The sequence below is a fragment of the Balaenoptera musculus genome, chromosome 18 (assembly GCF_009873245.2).
Source record: "Balaenoptera musculus isolate JJ_BM4_2016_0621 chromosome 18, mBalMus1.pri.v3, whole genome shotgun sequence".
NCBI lineage: Eukaryota > Metazoa > Chordata > Mammalia > Artiodactyla > Balaenopteridae > Balaenoptera > Balaenoptera musculus.
The window spans coordinates 69,362,160-69,384,537 of record NC_045802.1 but is presented as its reverse complement, the minus strand read 5'-3'; the positions used below and the strand labels follow the sequence as shown (position 1 = coordinate 69,384,537).

Sequence of the window (22,378 nt, the reverse complement as noted above, 5' to 3'; positions counted from 1 at the left end):
AAGCGTGGAAGTTTTCCTCAGAGCCTCCAGTGGGAACCAGCCTTGCTGCTGCTAATTTCTGCCTCCAGAACTACGGCGGAATACATTTCTGTTGTCTCTAAGCCCCCAGCTTGTGGTCCTTTGTTACCGCAGCCCTAGGAAACTCAGGCACTTGCAGACCCCGCACTGGCCTCCCACTTCTCTTGGGGCAAAGACTAAACGGGACCCAACGCCTCTCGGGGTTCCCTGTGTAGCCTGGTCTCCCCTGCCCTCTGCGCTCAGCGACGCCAGGCTGCCTGTAGCTGCTCCACCAAACGTACCAGGCTTCCTCTAGGCCAGGGACCCTGCCCCTTGCTGCTCCACCTGGGACGCTCACTCCGCTGCAGCCCCTTTACCGGGTGATCCCCATTCCGGTCTCTGCTGCAAGGCCCTTTATAGGACAGCCTTCCTGACACTCAACCAGGTGCCGTCCTCAGACTCACCTTCCTCCAGAGCCCCGGCCCCTTCGAGTGACACATTTACTAATGAGGGCATTTGACTCCCATCCAGGGCTCAGGAGGCAGGGGTCTGAATGGGTTGCCCACCATTGTATCTGTAGCTGCCGACATGGTGCCTGGGATGCGGTCATTATTACCTAAAGGAATGAGGGAGGGAGAATTTGATTAGTGTAAAGTGGAATGATAGTATTGCTACAGAAGAAGGGTGTCATACAAGAAAGTGCTGTATTTGTTTAAAATACAGAATCGTCATTGTTTCCTCACGTGCACGTGTGGTTGGACTTTGCCACTCAGCCCTAGTGGGTGCAGGTGTGTGAGAAGGAGGGAGAGTCAGGGTTCCACAGTAAAAACCAGCCCAGCTTCCTAACTTTCCAGTTTTCTCTGTTGAGTTCTTTAGTCAGTATCCTGCTGTCACACTTCAGTGTTACCATCTGCTCGTCACCTCCCTTCCCTCGAATCTCTTCTTACAGGGCAGGGCACTAGAGCACCAGCAAGCTCGGCCCAGCCTCTGTAGGGGTTTAGCTGAAGTTCTGGTAGGGGCTTGTTTTTTAATACCATTATCTTTTGCTTTCATTTAGAAGGTATGCTGGGCGTCCCAGGTCTGAACAAAGAAGTCTGGCAGGTGATGGCCAATTTCTCTCTCTCTTTTCAGGTTCACTACAACGTGGGCAAAAACCTGGCTGATAAAGGCAATCAGACAGCTGCCATTAGATACTACCGGGAAGCTGTGAGGTACTGCAAGCGTCCTGTCTCACGGAAGAAATGCCGTCTTTACAGTACACGTGTCTCATTTTAACTTTCTAGCGTTAAAAACCTGTCCCCGTGAGGACCCCAACTTTAAGATAAATTTGCCAACTCCTGAGAGTTTAGTGAAGACTACAGGCTTGGTTTCTCTCTCCACTTCCAGATTAAATCCGAAGTACGTTCATGCCATGAATAATCTGGGAAATATCTTAAAAGAAAGGAATGAGCTCCAGGAAGCAGAGGAGCTGCTGTCTTTGGCTGTACAGATACAGTAAGCGTTGTTTCATAATCATGCTCATGGCATGGAAATGCGCTCCGGCGTTCTGGGAGCTCAGCCGTTCTTTTCCTTGTTTATCTTCCAGGCCAGACTTCGCCGCCGCGTGGATGAATTTAGGCATCGTGCAGAACAGCCTGAAACGGTTCCAGGCTGCCGAGCAAAGTTACCGGACGGCGATCAAACACAGGAGGAAATACCCAGATTGTTACTACAACCTCGGGCGTTTGGTAAGCACGTGGTGCCCTGTGGCTGCGGAAGAAAAGCTTGGTTTTGTTTCTTTCTTTATAATAAAGTGAGAAGAGCAGCACCCACTCTAATCCTCTACAGCTTATGAAGTTCTTGCACATACTTTTATCTCAGTTGAAGGTAGCTATTTGATTTCCTCCTATGTAGTTTTTTTTAGCTCTAATTAGAGAGCAAGCCAACTTGAATTAGCCAAGTTTAAGAGATCATAAAGGCAACAGGTTAAACTAAGGAATAAATTACAATTTTTAAACTCCCTTTGTGCCCTGTAAAACAGTATTCCAGGGGGTTACTTCCTGATAAACATTGGTCTCTCTGTTTTTAAAACACCAATTGAATAAAAACTGAAATTTAAAAAAAGCAAACTCATAATGTGACATCTGAGCTTTCCTCTTCTGCTGCCTCAAGGGACTGTTCCTGCATTTTTACAGGTAACTATCCCCCCATAAAAGAAAGCTCAGGAGCCCACAAAAGGGCTTTGAGATTATTCAATGGAAATAGAACATAATGTATTCCGTAGAGACTTTCTCTTTTTGGTCACTAACAGGATATTTATAAAGCTGTTATTGCTCTTGACTCTTTTTTTTAAAATATAGTTTCTTTCTTCAAATAAATAATACAGCAGTAGCTCATACAGTAAGTTCAATAATCTTAAAATCTGAAAGCATGGGGCTTCCCTGGTGGCACAGTGGTTAAAAATCCACCTGCCAGTGCAGGGGACATGGGTTCGAGCCCTGGTCCGGGAAGATCCCACATGCTGCAGAGCAACTAAGCCCGTGCGCCACAACTACTGAGCCCACGTACCACAACTACTGAAGCCCGTGCGCCTAGAGCCCATGCTCTGCAACAAGAGAAGCCACCGCAATGAGAAGCCTGCGTACCACGACGAAGAGTAGCCCCGCTCGCTGCAACTAGAGAAAGCCCGTGGGCAGCAACAGAGACCCAACGCAGCCAAAAATAAAATTAATTAATTAATTTTAAAAAAAAATCTGAAAGCATATATTTCTAATGATAATGAAATAGATTTTGTCATCATTTCTGAAAGGCCTCCATGAGGACGCACAGCTTAATTATTAAAGCTCTTGCTTTCCTTAATAAAGAAAATAAGCGCACACCCAAAAAATGGTAGTTCTGTGAGGTGATGGAGGTGGTAACGAGAAAAACAGTTTATTAACGTGTGCAGCGGGCAGACAAGTGGGGTAACTCAAAGGGATGGTTAGAACTTGGGCTTATGTAGCATCTTAGCAGAGAACTATATTTGTAGAGAAATGACAAGACAAAGAAAGAGGTGTCAGGCTTCCAAGCTGACGAACTGTGGGAAGGTAAATATATGGGGGAAACCTCACATATATAATGAAGTGAGGTGTGTTTGTGTAGGTTCGTCTTCTCCATAGCCATAAAACTTCCCCAGGAGGGGAGGCCGTCCTCCTTTCTCAGAAGTTTCTGCTTTTAGTCAGATCAGGGAAGCTCCAGGAAAGCTGCTTTCTGCATCTGTTGACTCTCAAATGCCTTCAGTGCAATAATCTTTATGCCAAAATGGTATATTTGGGGTGGCATGTTTGGGTCCTCTATCTTGTTTTCTTGGAGTAGGGGAGAGACAGTAAAACTCCACTGTAATAATATCAGTAGAGACCAGAAAATCCAGTCACACGCAGAGCAGGGTGGGTCCCTGCAAAGTTAATGAAGTGAGAATGGGGTCTGGGAACAAATTGGGTATTATCCAAATACTTGCATTGGTGGTGATTGCAGGGATTACTGTTTCTATTTACTGTGTCTACACTAGGACTTGTGTGACATATTATACTTGAGATCCACACAAATTCTTCTTTCATTCTTTTTTTAAAATTTTTTGGGAGGCAGCTCTTTTTTTCAGGGTATTGTTTGTGAAGTGAGTGTATCTGCCTGGAGCCCTCGGTTATACTTTAAAGCTCTAATACTTAGCGGTCTTCTTCCTTCCCCCAGTAGCTGCCTGTCACTGCAATTCCTTGGGGTTTGGAAAATTGAGAATTAATGCTAAATGAGCCAAGTTACGTCCAAAGAAAGGAAGATAGAATGCAAAATAGAGGATTTTAACATGTGCTCCAGGCCCTGGAACTCATCCCCACTCTCACTTAGAAGATCACCTGTAGTATTGACTATATTGAGACCTTGTACTGTTCTCTGTGTACTGTTTACTAATTATGCTACCGTGAAGTAATCTTTCTGTGTTCCCTCCTGCCAGCTGTTCTTGCTTATTTAAAGATTTTGCTCTCCTTTGTTGTTCAATTATCCAGCTTTTGCCTGCTTGACAGCTTAAAAGCATTAAGAGCTTAATCTTTAACAGCTCAACCAGTATATTTTTATATCGGCAAATAATAGGAACTTAATAACTGAAGAGTTTCTTTTTTGAAAAAATCTTCCTTAGTCACTCTTCAGTAGTGGGAGACAGAAATGTGTTTTGATTTCTGGATACAGGAAAGAAGGGACTATAATGAACTTCTCTTGTGACGTAGGAAATTGGGAAGAGCTGGATTATTTGGGACACATTACTGACATTAGAAAATTACGGTAATAGTGACTGGAGACAGTTCATTTTGCAAGGACTAATTGCATCAGGCAGGATCCATTCAGGAAAACCAAAACCATGCTAAGTATGTTTTTTTAAAATAATCTCTTTTTTTTTAATATTTATTTGTTTATTTATTTTGGTTGCACTGGGTCTTAGTTGTGGCATGTGGGATCTTTTAGTTGCGGCATGCAAACTCTTAGTTGCAGAGTTTGCAACTCTGCATGCATGCGGGATCTAGTTCCCCAACCAGTGATCGAACCCCGGCCCCCTGAATTGGGAGCACAGAGTCTTACCCACTGGACCACCAGGGAAGTCCCTGTGCTAAGTATTTTAAATAGAGAAGATTCAGTACAAGGAATGGGTTAGACAGTTGTTGGAAGAACACACATGGAAAGGTGACATTAACTCAGAGAGTAAAAGGAAACTCTGTAGGGTTAGGGGAACAAATGGAACGAAGTGATGCCACCAGAATTTAAGAGCTCAGAGAAGGCACCACATCTCAGGAGCTACCACCACCTCAAGGCTGAGATTGTGACAGAAGGACCACAGTCCAGCCCTGGGACTGTGGAGGGAGGGGACATGGCCACTGTAGAGGCACTGCCAAGGACAAGGAAAGAGAGAGCGAGGATGGGGGGAAAGCGCTACTCCCTCTTCCAACTATCTGATCATCACCTGTGACTTCTATTGGCAGAGAGACTTAACGGGCCAAGTAGCAAAGCACCATGGGAAATGTAGTTTGCAGAGCATAGAAGGATGAGCATAGGACTAATAGGTAAATAACATGCTTATTACCCGTCCACTTTCAGAATGGGTAGTTCTTGCTAAATCACCATTTTTCTCTGTTTCCCTTAAAGTGCTTGTTCACTTTGTATAGATGGTATAAAAGGTAAAGTTCAAGGCAAAATAGGAGTAAGTGTTACCGGGTTCAGGCTGGTGTTGTTCTTCAATAAATAGTAACGAAAAATAATAATAAATAATAAAATATGTAAAGAATGTTTTTGTTGTGTAAACGAAGTTATGTTGGTTTTCCTGGGTGCCTTTGAAAGAATGTCACCACAGATCGTGTCCACATGACTCAAATACCTGTCACTTGCTGGAGAGAACTGGCTGAGAAATCAATGGAACATCAAATATAAAGAGACAATTAAATGTTGGTATAATTAGGCATCCTAAATTATTTTAAGTCTTTGAACTTTACATATTTCCTCATTTAAGGGCTAAAATATTGTAACTTGAGTTTCTGAGTCTCATGGGAAATTCCGACATCTTTAGCAAATGGATATTCACAAATGTTTCCGTAATTCCTAATTCCTTAAACCTTTCTTTTTCTTGCGTGCTGTGCCACCTGTTTGCTGTGTGTGGGGTCATGGGGCAAGTCACAATGTTTCTGTTGTCTAATGAAAAGACAGACTTGACAGTAAGTAAGGAAATAGCCTTAAACTCTGATAAATTGTAATTGTGTGTACTTTTTTGCAGAGTTAAAGGAACCGTGTTCATTCAGATGAGATGTGCATTTGAACTGAGTTGAAGAGGGCAAGAGGGTCACCTGTTAAACAATCCATCACTTTCCCCCTCTGTGTGCTTTTATTAACTATGCAGATTGACAGCCAGCCATTTCATATTCTGTTATCGATGTTAACATTCCCTCTCAAAAGAAAGCAACAGATCATTCTCTCCTTCCTGAAGGAGGCAAACAGGCTCCAAATTGCCAAAGAGGTTTACATTTACCGCTTAAGACTTTTCCAACCAGTTCATAAAGTATGTCTGATAGACTCACAGTTTTATAGGAAGCTTAGATGTAGGCAGGAAGACCATTCTTCACAAGGTGAATTTGGCCCATAGAGCTTTTAATCACATGAAATATTTTGTTGACCATTTTAAATAATACCTTATCAAAGATAGACTATGTGAAGTCTTTCTGGAAAAATACCAAGGATTAGGTTTTTTCCTTAACCTCTCTTCAGTAGTCTGAAACGTGCTTTGACACCTGGAATCACTAAATTATGGGTTGTAGTCAAAAGGTTGTAGGCTCAGGAGCTAGGCCACCTGGTCCCAGGCCCTGCTCTCCCATTTCTAGATATGGCACTTTGGGCACGTTACTTCCTTTCTCTGTGCCTCAGTTATTTACTTCATCTGTAAAATGGGGATAGTTCTCTCCTTCACTGAGATTGTTGGGAGGGCTAAATGAGTTAATATGAAAAATCAGAAGCTCGATAAATACAAGTTCGGTTCGGTTTGGTTGGGGGTTTGGTTTGGTTATATCTTGGAGAAAGAAAGCAAAAAAAAGAACTGGAATATTGACTGGGGGTGTCCCTGCTTTGTGTTCAGTATGCAGATCTCAATCGTCACGTGGACGCGCTGAACGCCTGGAGGAATGCTACCGTGCTGAAGCCAGAGCACAGCCTGGCCTGGAACAACATGATCATCCTCCTTGATAACACAGGTGTGGAGACGCGATTCGGTCAGTCCACGGTGTAGTGCTGTTGGATAATTAGGAAACAGATGCTTGGCGCTTTTTTTTTTCCCTAGTGTGCATTAGAGTTGTTTTTTTTTAAAAATAAATATGGGGTTCAATATTTTACATGACAAATCTGTGTGTACTTCTAGAGTATGGAGTTTCCTTTGACATATTGCAATATGCATGTTTGGGAAGGTGACACTTCGCTTAGAGTTGGTGTTGAGTAACGGGGGGCAGGTGTGCACTAACATCTCATTTCTCCTGAAGCCTGTCATCTGGCAATGGCCATCACCTAGCATGCTGGAGGTACCTGGAAGTAAGTAAGAATGGCTTCTGGGCTTATGAAATGGATGGTGCTAGGTCCATGCTCTGAAGTTCATGGACGGTACTCAAAGGAGGTGCTCTCAAACCTACACTCACAGATTCTTATTTTCGATATAATGGTAATAAATTTGGTGACCTGGTTTCTTAGCCCGTGCGAGACTCAATCAATTAGAAATTTCTCTGTTCCCCTACTTTTAAAAATCCAGCCATCCCATAGGAAATGATAGTTTTCATTTGGCAGAATTTAAAGCTAGTAAGCCATCTGCTCAGTGTGGAGGGAGATATGCATCTTGTTCCTAATGAAAGTGTAGAATGTGAGCTTCAATACTATAAATATTCAGTTATTAAACTGTTGCTGTGATATTCTTATTCTGCAGACTTGTTTTCTCTGATTTGGGTATAACTGGTATCTGGGGGAAATTAAAATTAGATTTTACGTGCTTTGACAGAATTTAATCAAAAGCTGTTGGTATGTTATGTCGGAATTGTGCTGGACTGCAGTGGCTTTGCAACTGATAGGTCGTGTGTGTGTGTTGAGTGTTGTGTATGTGTGTGTGAATTACATGTTCTACATTGATCTTCTTAAGTGGCTTATTCATAATCATTGTACATAATGCACATAAGCCCTGTTAATCAGAGAGAGAGACTAAAATACTAGTACAATGCGAACATGTTTTTTAAGTTTTCCATTTTTCACTCACAGGTAATTTAGCCCAAGCCGAAGCTGTTGGAAGAGAGGCACTGGCATTAATACCTAATGACCACTCTCTGATGTTCTCCTTGGCAAACGTGCTGGGAAAGTCCCAGAAATACAAGGTGTGTGAACTGCAGGCCGTGATTTCTTGCAGTGAATGCCGGCATCTGACAGGAGCCATCAATGTAACGTCTGCCCAGTTAAATTCGGAATTAGGCCCAACCAGTGGTAGCTGCGTACCGGTGTGGCTCGGTCAGTTTGCTTTGAGAAGTTGCCCAAGAGATGAATTTGTGGACTCAGACTCCACGTGCTTTCTGGTCAGAATTCACCAGCATTGCTCAAACGTGGGAGGGGAGGAGAAGCCAAAAAAATCCTAGCAGATGCCCCAGCTCCCGGCATGGAGCTGTGATTCTGTCCCTGGCGCTGGGGCTCGTCCTCTTCTGCCCAAAAGGAGTACTAGCCCGTGGAGAATATAGGATGGGTTCTCGCTGCTTCCCAGTTTTTCCTCACCTACAGGAAGTTACAGGTCATCTGCAAAGCCCTAGAAGTTTCTGACCAACGAAAACCACAAGATATTGCATCTGGCCTCTAACTAACTGGGGTCCCAGGGTGGGCCAGGAGTAGACCGTGAATCAGAAGGCACGTAACTCCCTGGATGTTGAAGGGGACTCTGTTCCTAATAGCACTGATCTCAGATTTTAGTTTGTGTATCAGAACCACCGAGGGAGCCTGTGAGAATACAGAGGCCCGTATTTCTCCACGTGGCTCCGTTGGGGAAGGTCAGGGAGCATGCATTCTAACCAGCATCCCGGCTTCCTAGCACAGATGTTACAGAACACACACTTTTAGAAGCAGTGTCTTCGTCCTTTCATGAGAGAAGTATTTCCTTTTTGAATCAGGGGACATATCTGATTTTGATCACACTCGGCCTAATAGTAGTGATTAATTCATACTTCTCCTGTTCGGCTCATTAGATATCATTATCAGCATAATTTTCTATAACAATACAGTAGTAAGATGTCTCATGCATTTCTATCCTTTTTGAATTGAATAATCAGGGAGTTTAATAGCATCAGAGTACATTTTTGAATTTCTAGATTTTGCCCCCAGATAACCTTTTGAGGGGGTTCGTTTTATTTTTTACAAACCTACTTGTGTAGAGGGGAGGGAGGTGAGGTGTGTGGGTTCCTTTCTAATGACTTTCCAGCCATCTGTCAGCCTGGGACGGGGGGGGAGTGTCCAGTGACCATCCTTGAGATGCAGCTTATGTGATCATGCGCTGATTTTTCTATCATCCCACAGCTTCTAAACTGGAATTCCTAGTAAGGTGACGGAACCTGGGGTTGATTTGGGTTGCAGTTCACAGTGGTGTTTTGTGTGTTTTTTTTCCCAGATAAAGTAGAAAATGCTCCATAAAGCAGAATGGAGAAATGGGTTTCCTGTTTCTCTACACATTTTGCCTCCTAACTGTCTAGGCCAGGGTGCTGAGCCTAAGATAAGGAAACAGAGGGTGAAATCTGAAATAAGGAACTTAACTTTGGGCACTGGGCGGGGACGCTTGGACGAAGAGGTGACGTGGTGGTGACTTACAGGGGTGGAGCAAGCAGACCTTCCAGCTGGGCCACCGTCCCCATCAGGACAGGTGTCTGCGGTCTGTGCAACTCCCTTTCCACCTAGGCATTTGCTGTTTTAGATGATCACTAACTCTTGGTCAGTGTCCTTAGTGAGCTTGGAGGCTCCTTGAGGTCAGAGTCTTAAGTCCCATCTTCGTGTCTCCTTTGCTGCTCCACCCCTCCCCAACCGCTGGGCATTTTGTAAGTGCCCAGTGCACCACTGTGAAATGATGGAACCCGTCCCACATTCGGTTCCGGAACGTTCAGGCTTCCAGAATCTCTTTTGAGACTTTGATGTGAGCATTCTCATTACGTCCAGGTGATTCTGGGGCACCTTTTTATCCGAGCAGCCCTTTTACCCAAGAGCCATCACTTAACCACTCCTCAGTTTATTCTTCTGTGAAATGGAGATGGTGCTAAGAAAGAAATGCACAAGAAGGTAATTTATAACTATGAAACATTGTATACATGTATACATACACAGCAGTAATTTTAGTCTAGTGATTATTTAATGAAACTCTAAGGATCATTAAAATCCATTAGCATTTATAATGCCTATTGCCATTTAATTTCCAAAAGTGATGTTTTTCAGTGGTGAACATCGCCTCTCGTGCTGCTTCTCTCTCTGCATCACCTGTTCCACGGGCCCTGTAGTTTAAGAGCAGATTACGTTTAGAGAGCAGTTTCCCCAACTCCAGACATTTATGTCATACCCTTACGAATTTTTTTTTTTTGGCCACATCTAGATACTACTTATTATTCACTTGATATATTTCTTTAAATAGATTTTAAACACAAATGGTAATTAAAGTGGAAACATGCTATCTTTACTAGAAATATAAGGTAACTGAAAATAGAATAATTTTACTAAATCTCAGGTAGGTACTATTACTGGCCAAGGCTCTGAGCCTGAGGGTGAACCCTCGGTTAGCCTCAAAGGGAGATTGGCAGGTGTTTGGGGGTGACCCCAAACCACCACCAAATGGAGACTTTGTCTCAACTGAACTGGAAGAAAGGAAGGTGAATTGAAGAGGGAGCTATTCTTGCTACGTGACTCGTGGTTTCAACTTCACGTTGGACCACCCACGTTCCCTTCCCAACCAGAGTGGTGTGCAGGGTGTTCCTTGAAAGGCTGTCTGGGAGAATAGACGTGGGTTTAAGGATGCTGCAACTCCGGCGGCCGGCGTGGCTGACACGACCTCCGACTGCCCAGTCCTCGCCGCCTAGACAGAAAGACCCTCACTTGCTCCTTTGCGAGGCCTTGCTCTGTCCCATGTGTTAAACCCCGGTCATACACATTTTGTCTAACACACTTTAGAAAATAATATGTTATTTTACCTGTCTGTTGATGAAAAACAATCCCTGATTTTAAAGGTGAGTTTATTTATTTGTTCCTTGGCATAAGTCAGCTCGTTACCTGGGTCTTGAAGCATCCTTGAACCTCCACAGAAGATCAGTTTATGAATAGTTCATCGCTTCCCGGAACAGGGCCATTAAAAAGCCTGATTTAATAGGTGAGCATTTCATGGGCTTTGAATACCTGCGGGCATTCGTGTTCTAACGAGGCCTCCAGCCTGTCCTGCCTCCCAGGAGCCACTGAAGCATCCCCTCAGGACTGTCCCAATGTTACCCAAGATGGAGCATGTCTAACCCACACTCACGGTGCCCCGCAAACCCACTCTCCCTCCTGACGCCCCTTCTTTTTTTATGACGCCCCTTCCTTTTTCAATGTGCCATTGTTTTTCTGTCTTCCAGGCTTGGAAACTTTTTTTTTTTTTTTTGGCCACGCTTTGAGGCATGTGGGATCTTAGTTCCCCGATCAGGGATCGAACCCGTGCCCCCAGCATTGGAAGCACGGCGTCTTAACCACTGGACCGCCAGGGAAGTCCGCAGGCTTGGAAACTTTGAGTCCTTCTTTTCTTCCCCGATTACCTCCCTGATCCTCATAGCCACTCCTTCCCACCAGCCTTGCCTTGCCAAGACCTACAGCCCCTAAACAGGCTGTAAGCCCTCACCCCCGTGCCATTGCCCACTCTCCTAAACCCCACTACATCCTCCAAACCTGACTCTGACTGCACATCGTCCTGAACGATGTCCGCACTTGTGGGCGCTTGAGAAATTAGTTAAATGAATCAAAAAATGAATCTAGCATCCCCTGGAGAACTCCTAACTTGCCTTTTATCTCTGCATCTGTCGTCTCCAGATAACACTGCTTCATTTGCATGTGGAGGAGCATTTTAAAGTAGATTGAGGTTCCCCAGCCTTTCCATTTCTTACATTTGAGGTTTTAAATGGAAACATTTGAAAATCATCAGAAAGAGCACAACTACAAATCTACACAATCCATTTGCTTTTTGGTTTGTTTGCATCGTTTTCATTTTTGTTTCCAGCACACCTAACACAGCAGGAAAACTTAGACTTCCTTGAAGGAGCTTTCTCTCCCGAAACTCCGAATGTAGACCCTGACTTTGAACTGAGTTCTGAGAGTGACGTTTGCTGACATCCTGTGTGTAATCCTGACATCTTCCTTCATTCCCTCACAGACCACATTTCTAAAATACAGATTTTTCTCTGCCAGCTCTGTCTAAAAGGTTGTGGTGTCAGAGATGTTTGCCCAGCCAGCACAAGGCAAAGGAAACGGGTCTCCCTGCACTTTATAAAACATGTGATCCTGGATATGGGAGGCCCCCTGGGAGAAGCTCATGTAGGGCACAGGTAGAAGGTAAAGACCTGTCCCCAAACCCCCAGCCTTGGTTGGTGAAGCCGAGCCTGTGACCCTGATTAAAGCGTGAGTGGCCCTTTAGGGCCACGAATGTAGATGGTGTGACAGTCACCCCCGGCAGCTGTCGCCGAGAGCAATGAGGCATCTTTATTTTTCAACATTATGGTAAAAAGGGGCCATGCAGTCGGCCATGGTCCCACAGTGAGCAGGCGAGAAAACACGTGGCCGTGTTTCTCAGTGGCTGGGTTGGGAGTGAACACTGTATGGGGGAAATGCAAGTCTCGACGAGAATCGGCTCCGCACTTCAGGGGCATTCGGTCACGCTCACGTACAGTCCTGCGGTGGCTGAGATGACAGGTGGCTGTTTTCTCCCTCGTCCTCTCTGCTCATTTCCTGCAGCTGCATGGGCGGCTTCTGGTCGCTGAGGGGAGGGGGGGTGCATTCTTGGGGGGGGTTACACCGGCCCCACCTCCTGCCTTGAGACTCCTAGAAATGAGCTCACCGACGCTGACCAGAAATGACGCTTGCGTGGGTGTCCTCAGCAACCCAGCACTTTCCTGCTCGACCTCTGCTCATCCTGCCCTGCACCCTGAACTGAGCTACTTGCTCAAAGTTGCAGAATTCCCGCCACTTCAGGGAGGCAGGTGGCAGAGTCATTAGCATATTCATCCCCTCTGCGGCCACCGTCCCCTGACTGCTGCCCCGTCACCTTTGCCCAGTCGCACACTGCCCCGACGGGTCATCCTTCCTAAGCCTCTTCTCAACAGGGTGTGGCCCTGCTGGGCCTCCCGAATGTTTCCGGAAGAAGGGTTTGGTGGACCAAAACACGCACGTTCAAAGTTTGAAAACCGTAGGCGATAAAACTGCATAAAACTTCTGCATCGTGTGGAGTATCTTATTTTTTTTATGTATTTCGTTTTTTAGGAATCTGAAGCTTTATTCCTCAAAGCAATTAAAGCTCAGCCAAATACTGCAAGTTACCATGGCAATTTGGGTAAGGAAATTTTTCAATTTGAATCATATCGAAATTCTATGTAATTTTAATGAAACAGGTGCATTTCTGTAAAATCACTGTTGGGAGAGTTGTTTTTCAAATCGAACCCGTATTGGCCTTTATAATCTGGTTCTAAAATATGGCATTTTAAGGAAATTATCACATTAGTAAGGTAGCTAAATAACAGTCATATTTACAAATCTTAATTGCATGATCAGAACAACTCCTAAAATCCCCCACTAGTTAATCGCCTTCTGATGTTAAAACTCAGATTTTCTTTCTTTGAGTGAAGGGCCCTAGACAGTTAAACTGAGAAGTACTTTGGAAGTTTGCAGTCTGACGTGTGTCCTTTTGCCTCTTCTGTAGTGGACCTTCCTTATCTAGCCTGGTCTTCCCTGCATTCTTATGTTCTGTGTCTTGGCTAAGAATGAATTCACAATGATTTATTATCTAGAATTCCTTTCTTTCATTTTTGACATCTCAATAATTCAGATTTTTAGAACATAGCGTGTTGATGTTTGGAAGGCTCAGTCATGTGAATATTTTTTCGCCAAATCTCTTCCCTGTAGACTCTGTAGCTTCTCCTTGGAAAAGTGATGAAGCATCAGTGGTTGCTGTACTGCCCACGTAGAAAGATAGTTTTACTTAGAGAATCATTGTAACAGTCAGAGGCTTACCATTCTAATGAGTAGATTTCTTGGGACTTCCTATGTGGTCCAGTGGTAAAGAATCCGCCTTACAATGCAGGGGATTCTGGTTCGATCCCTGGTCAGGGAACTAGGATCCCACATGCCACGCGACAACTAGGCCTGCACCCCACAACTACTGAGCTCGCGCACCTCAACTAGAGCCCACGCGCTCTGGAACCCGTGCGCCACAACTACAAAGCCCATGCATCCCGGAGCCTGCACGCCACAACTAGAGAAGAGAGAACCCGCACGCCACAACTAGAGAGAAGCCCACACGCCGCAACGAAAGATCCCGCATGCCTCAATGAAGATGCCGCGTGCCGCAACTAAGACCCGACGCAGCCCAAAAAAAAAAAAAAAAAGTAGATTTCTTTAACTATCATTTTAAAATGGTCAGATCTTGACGTTAGAGCCCTGAATTCCAGCTGGCAACAAACAAGCTATTATTTTGCGGAAAGGTATAGGAGACTCTTTGTCAAAGTAAATGGCTGGTCTTCTACATGGTCAGAGCGCTAAGCAGTGCTGGAGCCCAGCCCTGTGCAGCCTGGCTTTCGGGAAGTTTCCTGGCAGCATCAAGAAACTTAGTGTACTCTTCCTTTTGCTTCTTTATGTAACAATGTTGCCGTAGGGAGATGGATCACGCCTAATGATATGAAGAACCCTGGGAGTAACTGGGGGTGGTTAAACAGACAGTCACCAGGGAGTGTGATTACAATAAATAAAGTTGGCAGTACAAACAATATTGTTTTAAACAATGATTTTTGAAAACTGCTTGCAGAGGTTCTGTAATACTTCTTTGTACAAGTGGTTGGGAATACCGCAAGTTATTCAGAAGCATTTCCAGTGAAATTGATCTCTTGCTATTTCAGCTGTGCTTTATCATCGCTGGGGACATCTAGACTTGGCCAAAAAACACTATGAGATCTCTCTGCGGCTTGACCCAATGGCATCAGGAACTAAGGAGAATTATGGTCTTCTAAGAAGAAAGCTGGAACAAATGCAAAAGAAAAACGTCTGAGCCTTTTTCCTTCATTTTTTGAGTTTGTGTGTGTGTGTGTGCATGAGGCAGATCATTAATATCATGTGCTTACGTTTAACCATTTAAAAGTCTTACGTGTTGTTTATTTTATCATTTTTTTTCTATGAAAACAAAGACATGCAAAAAGATTACAGCACCAGCAATATACTCTTGAATGCTTGATGTGGTTTTTGCATTGAAATTGTATTTTTTCAGACAACTCAAACATAAATTCTAAAATTCCAAGGATGAAGTCTTTTTTAATTAAAAAGAAAAAAAGAAAAAAATTACCTTGAGCGACTTACAGCAGAATTAAACCTGCATTTGGGATGTGAGTTGTGTTGTTGTAAAGACTCATATTATTAAACTTGGATTGTGAACAAGAAATGACAAACTGATTCCTACAATTTATATAAATATCTAATGTGTCTGTATATTAGAATTTTTATTTAATGACAAGAAAGAGTAAATTAAGATTTTTTTTTAATCTTTTTTTTTCCAAACAATGTGCTATGAACATCATTTGTAAGGAAATATTTATTTGTATTTTTTTTTGAATGGGGCAAATAATTGAATGAAGAATGGAAATGTTAACATCTAGTGTATTTACACTTTTTCCCTAGGAAGAAATTCACTCCTGCAATATTTTTTGGATTCTTCAACTTGTGCTGTTTCATAACATAGGAAATTATGTAGTATCCTACATAAACTGTCACTATTAATAGAAAATTAAAGCCATGCTTTAGGCAAAAGTAGGCAGCCTGATGTCTTTATTTTTGTTACATCCAGTATTAAGAGGGCTACACACCTCTATGTAAGTTGTTTTTTTTTGTGTTTTTTGACTGGAAAGCAGTTTTCCATTTAGTTTCATGGAACCATAGTCATTACTATATCCAAAAAATGCAAGAGGTAAATTTTCTCCCAAAAGGAACCACATTTGGGGAGTTTGTGATATTTTTAAGAATTGGATTATTTATCCTGTTTTATTGGGTCAGAATAATCATGTTCGTTTTGTTTTATTCTCCTATATATGCTGTTGACCTAATGATTTATGCAATCTCTGTCATTTCTTATGCGGTAAAATTATTACAGAAACCGGTATACAAGTGTCATAGTGCCTCCTATTACTCATCTATTAAGATGATTTTCAAGTTATTTGACTCTGTCCTCTTTCCCTTAAAATGAAATCAAAGTGACTGATTCATCCTTTCTAGAATGTGGCTTCTATTTGGTTTTAGGGACCATTTAATAGAATCGCACTGTGGAGTCCTCCAGGTTCTAAAATATGGGCTGAGTAGATCCCACATGGAGATGAATTTGATTGTCTACACTCACTTTGTGGGGGGCCGGGGGCAGACCTGCGTAGAGTTGTAAATCAGTCATTGTAACCTACAGTGGTTGAGATACTTCAGAAAAGAAAGTGCTGTGTTTTAAACATTTCAGAAATGGTCCCCCAACAACAGTAACAATTTATAGAGCTCTTAGGGGCAGGAGCTGCCTTATTCTTATTTATGTTCCTACAGCACTTAGCTTGGCAGGTAATAGAGGTACTATATGCTTGTTGACTTTTTTTTTTAAGCAAATTTTTCTCTTTGAAACAGTGCTTATCTTTTGAGAATGAAGAAAAAATTATTTCTGGTAAAAGCCGCTTCAGGATTTTTTTTTTTTTCTTTCTTTTTGTACTGATACTAAAACTTGAGTGTCATCAAGACATGCAAATCTGGGACCCCTGCCTACAGAACGAATCCCCTTAGCTTTCACTGCTCCCTCTCAGGATTTCCGTCACAGCTGCCTTCTGTCCAGAGAAAACAGTCATTCACTTGACTGATATTTCAGGGCGTCTTTTATCTCGGCCGATTTTGGAAGTGCGCCATGCTCTTCCTCTTTTCTTCCTTCTTTTTTCCATCTTAAGCAGCCACCCTGTAATTTATTTCTTGGGTTTCCTTTCTAACGAGACTGAAGTGGAAATCTGTCTCCCAGTTCCCCTCTTATTTGGTATTTTTTTCTAAACTTTGTTTTTGTTGCTAATCACGGTAGGGGATTGGGTTTGGGGTGGGGTGTCAGAACAAACATAGGGATTGTTGCCATTCTGGGAAATCTGAGAGTCAGAATCATCCTCCTTCACCTCCCTGATAGCAAACATCACGAAACCCTGGAATGTGGTTTGGGGTTATTTTTTGTTTGTTTATCTGCTACATTTCTTCCCTGTTTAGATGCACTCTTACATTTCTTAAAAATTCCACCCTATAGATGTAGACTACTATGCCTTCACAGGGCTCTTTGGGGTTCTGATACTATCACATTTCTTAAGCATGGTCTTTACATTTTATTTCAAATTACTGAGTTTAAATATACAGAATAGAAGACCAAGCCCCACAGCAAAGCATTGGACGTCTGTGTTCACATTCACACCTATCAGCTTGGACTTTGGGGTGAGAAAACATAGATTTGTGTCTTGGCTCTAGTGCTTTGATGTCATAGGCAGGTCACTTAGCATTGCATAAGTTCCAGTTTCCCATCTGTAAAATGGACATGATAAGACATAAGACCTCCCTCTCAGTAATGAGGTACTTGGCTAAGAACTTGCCTCAATAAATGATAGACTAGACTTTTGGAGGAAGGTGTAGATTTTGCAGCAGACAGGTTTGACCTTAAATGCATTCATTCCCTCATTCAACAAATATTAAGTGGCAGATACTCTCCCAGGCACTGGGAATACAGTGATGAGGGAAGTGGACATGGCCCCTGGCCCTCATGCAGCAGACAGTGCAGTGAGAAACAGTAATTGTCAGTCATATAATTAATAACTGAAGCGGGAGACTGGGTCTAGCCTGAAGAGTCAGGAAAGGGTTCCCTGAGAAGGTGACTTCTGAACTGAGATTTGATAAGCAGAGAGGAAGATCACTCTAGGCCAGTGGTTCTCAACAGGGGAGATTTTGACCCCCAGGGGACAGTTGGCAATGCCTGGAGATCTTTTTGGCTGTCACAACTGATGGGGGTGGGAAGACGCTACCGTACACCTTACAAAGCACAGGACAACCCCCTACAAAAAAGAATGATCTGGCCCCAAATGCCAGTAGTGCTGATGTTGAGAAAACCTGGACTGCACACAAAGAAGAAACAGCATATGCAAAGGGCCTGTGGTGAGAAAGCTAAAGTACTTGGTGAACAAAGTCCAAGGGAGAGGGGGAGGGGTGCTTGATGGAGTTGGTAAAGGTGACGAGGTCCAGACTATGCCAGGGTTTGCAGACCACGTGGTCTTTATCTTAAACCATGGGAGGATTCAAAACGAAGGACATTATCAGATCTATGTTTTGAAAAGATCACTTTGGCTGTCGGTGGGGAAGGAATTGGAGGGAGCCAAAGAAGACGTGAGCAGATCAGTAAAGAGACCATTGCACGTATCCAGGGTAGAGATGAAGGTGGCTTGGTGTAGACAAGAGGCAGTCAAGTTGACGAAATGTGTACTGACCTGAGAAATACATAGGAATCGGTTGGTGATGGATAGGAGGTGGATCGGTAAGGGAATGAGACCCATCGTTTCATCATCCAGATAGATCAGTGCCATTGAGAGGGAGAGGCTGGCGATAAACCAGAGAGGGAATAAGGTCCTTGAGAAGAAAGGAAGGGATGGGACCCAAAATCAAGTGGAATTTGACCCTAGCAAAGAGAAAATAAAGCCCCTGTATGCTACAAGGTCTAGATGGGGACAGATGTGGACATATTGGTCTTTACTTCTCATCTTTGTCCCTAAGGCTTTCCTAAGTGGACTAGTCAGATGCCCTTCTGAAGACTGGATACAGTATGCCTATCACAATTACGTGGTTACCAAATAGCCATAGCTGATGAGGGAAAATAGTCTTCTCTATAGACTAATTAAAGCCAATAAATGTTGAAAGAATGGCAATTAGAAAATCATCCCTTTTTTTTTTGTCTCCAATGAATTGATTCAGGCAAAGATCAGCAGTGGATAAAATTATTAGATGAAAGATCAGTGAAGAGCTTTTTAGTGGAAGGGACAGAATCTGTGCAATTTTGTCACATGTAGATTTGTGAGGTCACCACAGTCAAGATACAGAACTGTCCCATCCCAAGGATCCCTTGTACTACTTTTATGCTATTACCTTTTTCAAAATATCTCGTTGGGCACAGACTGTGCAATGGCAGTGTGCTGGCTGCTGGGGATATGATGAAAAATGAAAACAGATGATTCCTGCCCCGTGGAGCTTGCCATCCAGGTTACCTCACCCTTGTTGTGTGCCCAGGTTGGGCATGCTGGTGTAGACTCGGGGACTGAGCATTGTTACCAGCCCCCATTTCCAGGGGACTCCTGGGGAGTCAGCAGGCCCCCCGTGACTCATTCACATCTTTATATTTGCAGCTGTTCCAGGGTCACAGGTTGTCAGGACATTTCTTTCCTTCTCCTGTGTTCAAAGTTCTCCATTAGTTGGTGAATCTCTTTTTTCCTGGAGGCAGTGAAACGTCAAATCAAGTTGACTTTTCTATTTCATAGGAACAGATATTGGTTCAATTGCCTCTACCTTCTCCTTTGGGCCTCATATTTATGGTAAAAACTTCACCAGGCATCCGGGGGAAATAAGTTATATTGAGACATAAACTCCATTGAAGAGTCAGCTGTAAAGACAAGGGGAATCTGGGGTGTTCTTGCCATGTTGACCCAAATAGAAGGATCCCAAATGTTGAGTAACCCTGATTTTCAGTAAAGTGAGACATTTCATGTTACTTGAAATATTCATTAATAAATACCAAATATAATTATAGAATACTACAGCCTCATTTTAAAATCACACAGAGTCTTGTCTTAATCTCTCATGCCTTTAAAATTCTACCAAGAAGATATTGATTTGGCTGTGGCCTCTTTTCAGATAATGTTCCTCACAAAATGAAAATCAGAAGCTGGTTTCTAGTTCAAAGGAAGAGAAACAAAGGCCCCGTGTGGGACAGTTTGGTTGGGATGAAGGAGACAAGAAAATACAATGGAGGAGACAGGAGCCGAGAGAACGCTGTCAAATATTAAGGTTTTTCCCTTGTTCTCTCATATTCCAATCTCTTTTCTTTAAATGTACAGGAATTACAGTTTATATTGATATTAACATGAGCTGTTTCTGAGCAAGAAGAAGTGAGGAGGAGAGAGACTCTTCACCTTCTACTTTGCAAATCGCTGCATTATTTGAAATAATTTTTTTTTTCTAAAGCAAGGAACATGTGCGACATCACAGAGAAATCTTTCTTCAAGAGAGCCATGGATGGGTTCGTAATAAAGCTGAGATAAGGCGCATTGGTGGAAAGGAGACACCATGTGGGAAACTCAGGTAACCAAGTGTAGTCACTAAAGCGCTTTGCCCAGCAGGTGGGAGATACACTGGGGAACCTGTGTCTCCAGAGGCATGCTGAGTGAAAAGAACTCGGGAGGCCTCATTGCTCAGACTGTTGGCTGAACTACAAGTGTGCAAGGCAGACTCTTTCCTGAAGCATGCCTTTAACTCCTCACGAAACTCTGTATGCTGTGTGACTCTCTTGGTGGTCGTCTGGAAATAACTGGCATTTGGGGGGCATAAAGCTTGAATGTGAAAGGAAAATCTGCGTTCCACCCAGGTGGGAACCTCGTTCTTCCTCCATTTACCAGACCTTAGGCAAGTGTAGCGGGTTGGATAGTGTCCCCCCCCCAGAATTCATGTCCACCCAGAACTTCAGAATGTGACTGTATTTGGAAATCAGGTGTTACACATCTAATTAGTTAAGGGTCTTGAGAGGAAACCATCCTGGCTTTAGGGTGGGCCCGAAATCAATGATTGGTGTTTTCTAAAAAGAGGAGAGGATACATAGAGGCACACAGAGAAAAGAAGGCCATGAGAAGGTGGAGACAGAGATTGGAGTGATGCTGCCACAAGCCAAGGAACGCCGGGAGCCACCAGAAGCTGGAAGAGGCGAGGAAGGATCCTCCCCTAGAGCCTTCGAAGGAGTGTGGCCCCGCCAGCACCCTGACTTCAGACCCCTGGCCTCCAGAACAACATTTCTGTCATTAAAGCCACCCAGTCTGTGGCCATGCCTGGCCCCCCTAGGAAGCCAGTAGAGCAAGTAACTTAGTCTTTTAGCAGCTCAGAACCTCATCTGTAAAATGGGGCATGATAATACCTTTTTCACAGACTCACTGGAAAGTTTAAATGAGAAAAGGTATGTAAAGCCCTAGACCCGTGCTTGGCACATAATACTATTCAATAAATAATTGAAGGAGGAATAAGCCTCACTTTTCTTGAGGTTTTTAATCCTGTAATTAAATGACCCAGAAACAATCTCAGGTTTATATTTTTATCACTTGTGTTCTAAGTCTGATTAGTTCTATCAATACAAGTACTTTAAACCTGTTAACACTGTTTATCAAAACTGCCTTGAGTGTCCTGCATTTTTAATCATTTTGTTTTTAAATATGTGGTATTTTTCCAGGGCCAGTAAAGCTTTCTGCTTCCTACTTGTGTTTGAGAAAACATTTTCCCTGTAGATTTAAATTGCAGTTTTATCCATCATTTAAAAACAGTTGTGGGGCTTCCCTGGTGGCGCAGTGGTTGAGAATCTGCCTGCCAATGCAGGGGACACGGGTTCGAGCCCTGGTCTGGGAAGATCCCACATGCCGCGGAGCAGCTGGGCCCGTGAGCCACAATTACTGAGCCTGCGCGTCTGGAGCCCGTGCTCCGCAACAAGAGAGGCCGCGATAATGAGAGGCCCGCGCACCGCGATGAAGAGTGGCCCCCACTTGCCACAACTAGAGAAAGCCCTTGCACAGAAACGAAGACCCAAAACAGCCATAAAAATAAATAAATTAAAAAAAAAAAAACCAGTTCTATATCAGCAGTTACGTTTCAATAGCATTAATTTTGCTGAACAGACTTGAGATGTGTCTTGAAAATTTTCAAAACTGCTCATTTCTAGAACTTTCTGATAATGTATATGGATGACAGCTTTTATAGTACTTAGTCTAGGAATCTGCAGACATCAGCAAGCAAGGTGATAAGGTGGAAAGAACAGAGACCAGGAGTGTGAGATCTACCCTAGGGCCAGCTTCACTGCCATAAGTCATTTTTTTAAGCTTCAACAATTCAATTAGATACAAACACTTCCAATCCTGTCATTAGTTACCAGGACCCTGGAATGAGTCACCTAATTACTGCATGCCTCAGTTGCTTCTAATAAAAATAATGGTGGTGGTGGTTGCTTTTGCTGTTAATTTCTCCTCCATGAAATGAGAGAGTTGGACTAAACCAGTGTTCTTCAAATATCCTTAGATGCTTAACCTTTTTAAAAACAAAAAAAACAAAAAAAACCTAAATCTTGTACAGAAGTCCACTATAAAAATTTGCAAAGTGACCTTCTTTGGGTGCTTATATAAACCCTCATTAAAAAAATCTGTTGTGGAAAAAAAAAAAATCTGTTGTGTAATGTAAGAATGTTTGAAATTCGAGCACTCTTGTGGAAACAAAATACTGTGAAGCTTTCTAGTCCTGATGTATTCTGGTAAGGTAAAAAGTCCCTCAGACTGACAAAAGTCCAATTCTGCTCCGC

At 43.2% G+C, this 22,378-nt stretch overlaps 2 protein-coding genes across 6 annotated transcripts in view; both read left to right on the top strand.

The window, feature by feature from the left end:
* TMTC4 (transmembrane O-mannosyltransferase targeting cadherins 4) overlaps positions 1 to 15,901 on the top strand; it is a 61,669-nt gene extending 45,768 nt beyond the window's left edge. For all 5 annotated transcript variants that reach the window (XM_036831535.1, XM_036831534.1, XM_036831536.1 and 2 more), the window contains 7 exons: positions 1,129 to 1,208; positions 1,384 to 1,491; positions 1,583 to 1,724; positions 6,617 to 6,731; positions 7,774 to 7,886; positions 13,024 to 13,093; positions 14,652 to 15,901. In XM_036831535.1, coding sequence (XP_036687430.1) covers positions 1,129 to 1,208; positions 1,384 to 1,491; positions 1,583 to 1,724; positions 6,617 to 6,731; positions 7,774 to 7,886; positions 13,024 to 13,093; positions 14,652 to 14,800 — 777 coding nt within the window. In that variant the 3' untranslated portion in view covers positions 14,801 to 15,901. The remainder of the gene's footprint in view (positions 1 to 1,128; positions 1,209 to 1,383; positions 1,492 to 1,582; positions 1,725 to 6,616; positions 6,732 to 7,773; positions 7,887 to 13,023; positions 13,094 to 14,651) is intronic.
* A 3,831-nt stretch (positions 15,902 to 19,732) lies between these two features.
* Positions 19,733 to 22,378, top strand: part of GGACT (gamma-glutamylamine cyclotransferase) — a 59,477-nt gene continuing 56,831 nt past the window's right edge. The window contains exons 1-2 of the mRNA XM_036831155.1: positions 19,733 to 19,839; positions 20,017 to 20,133. The gene's annotated coding sequence lies outside the window, so the exon portion shown is untranslated. The remainder of the gene's footprint in view (positions 19,840 to 20,016; positions 20,134 to 22,378) is intronic.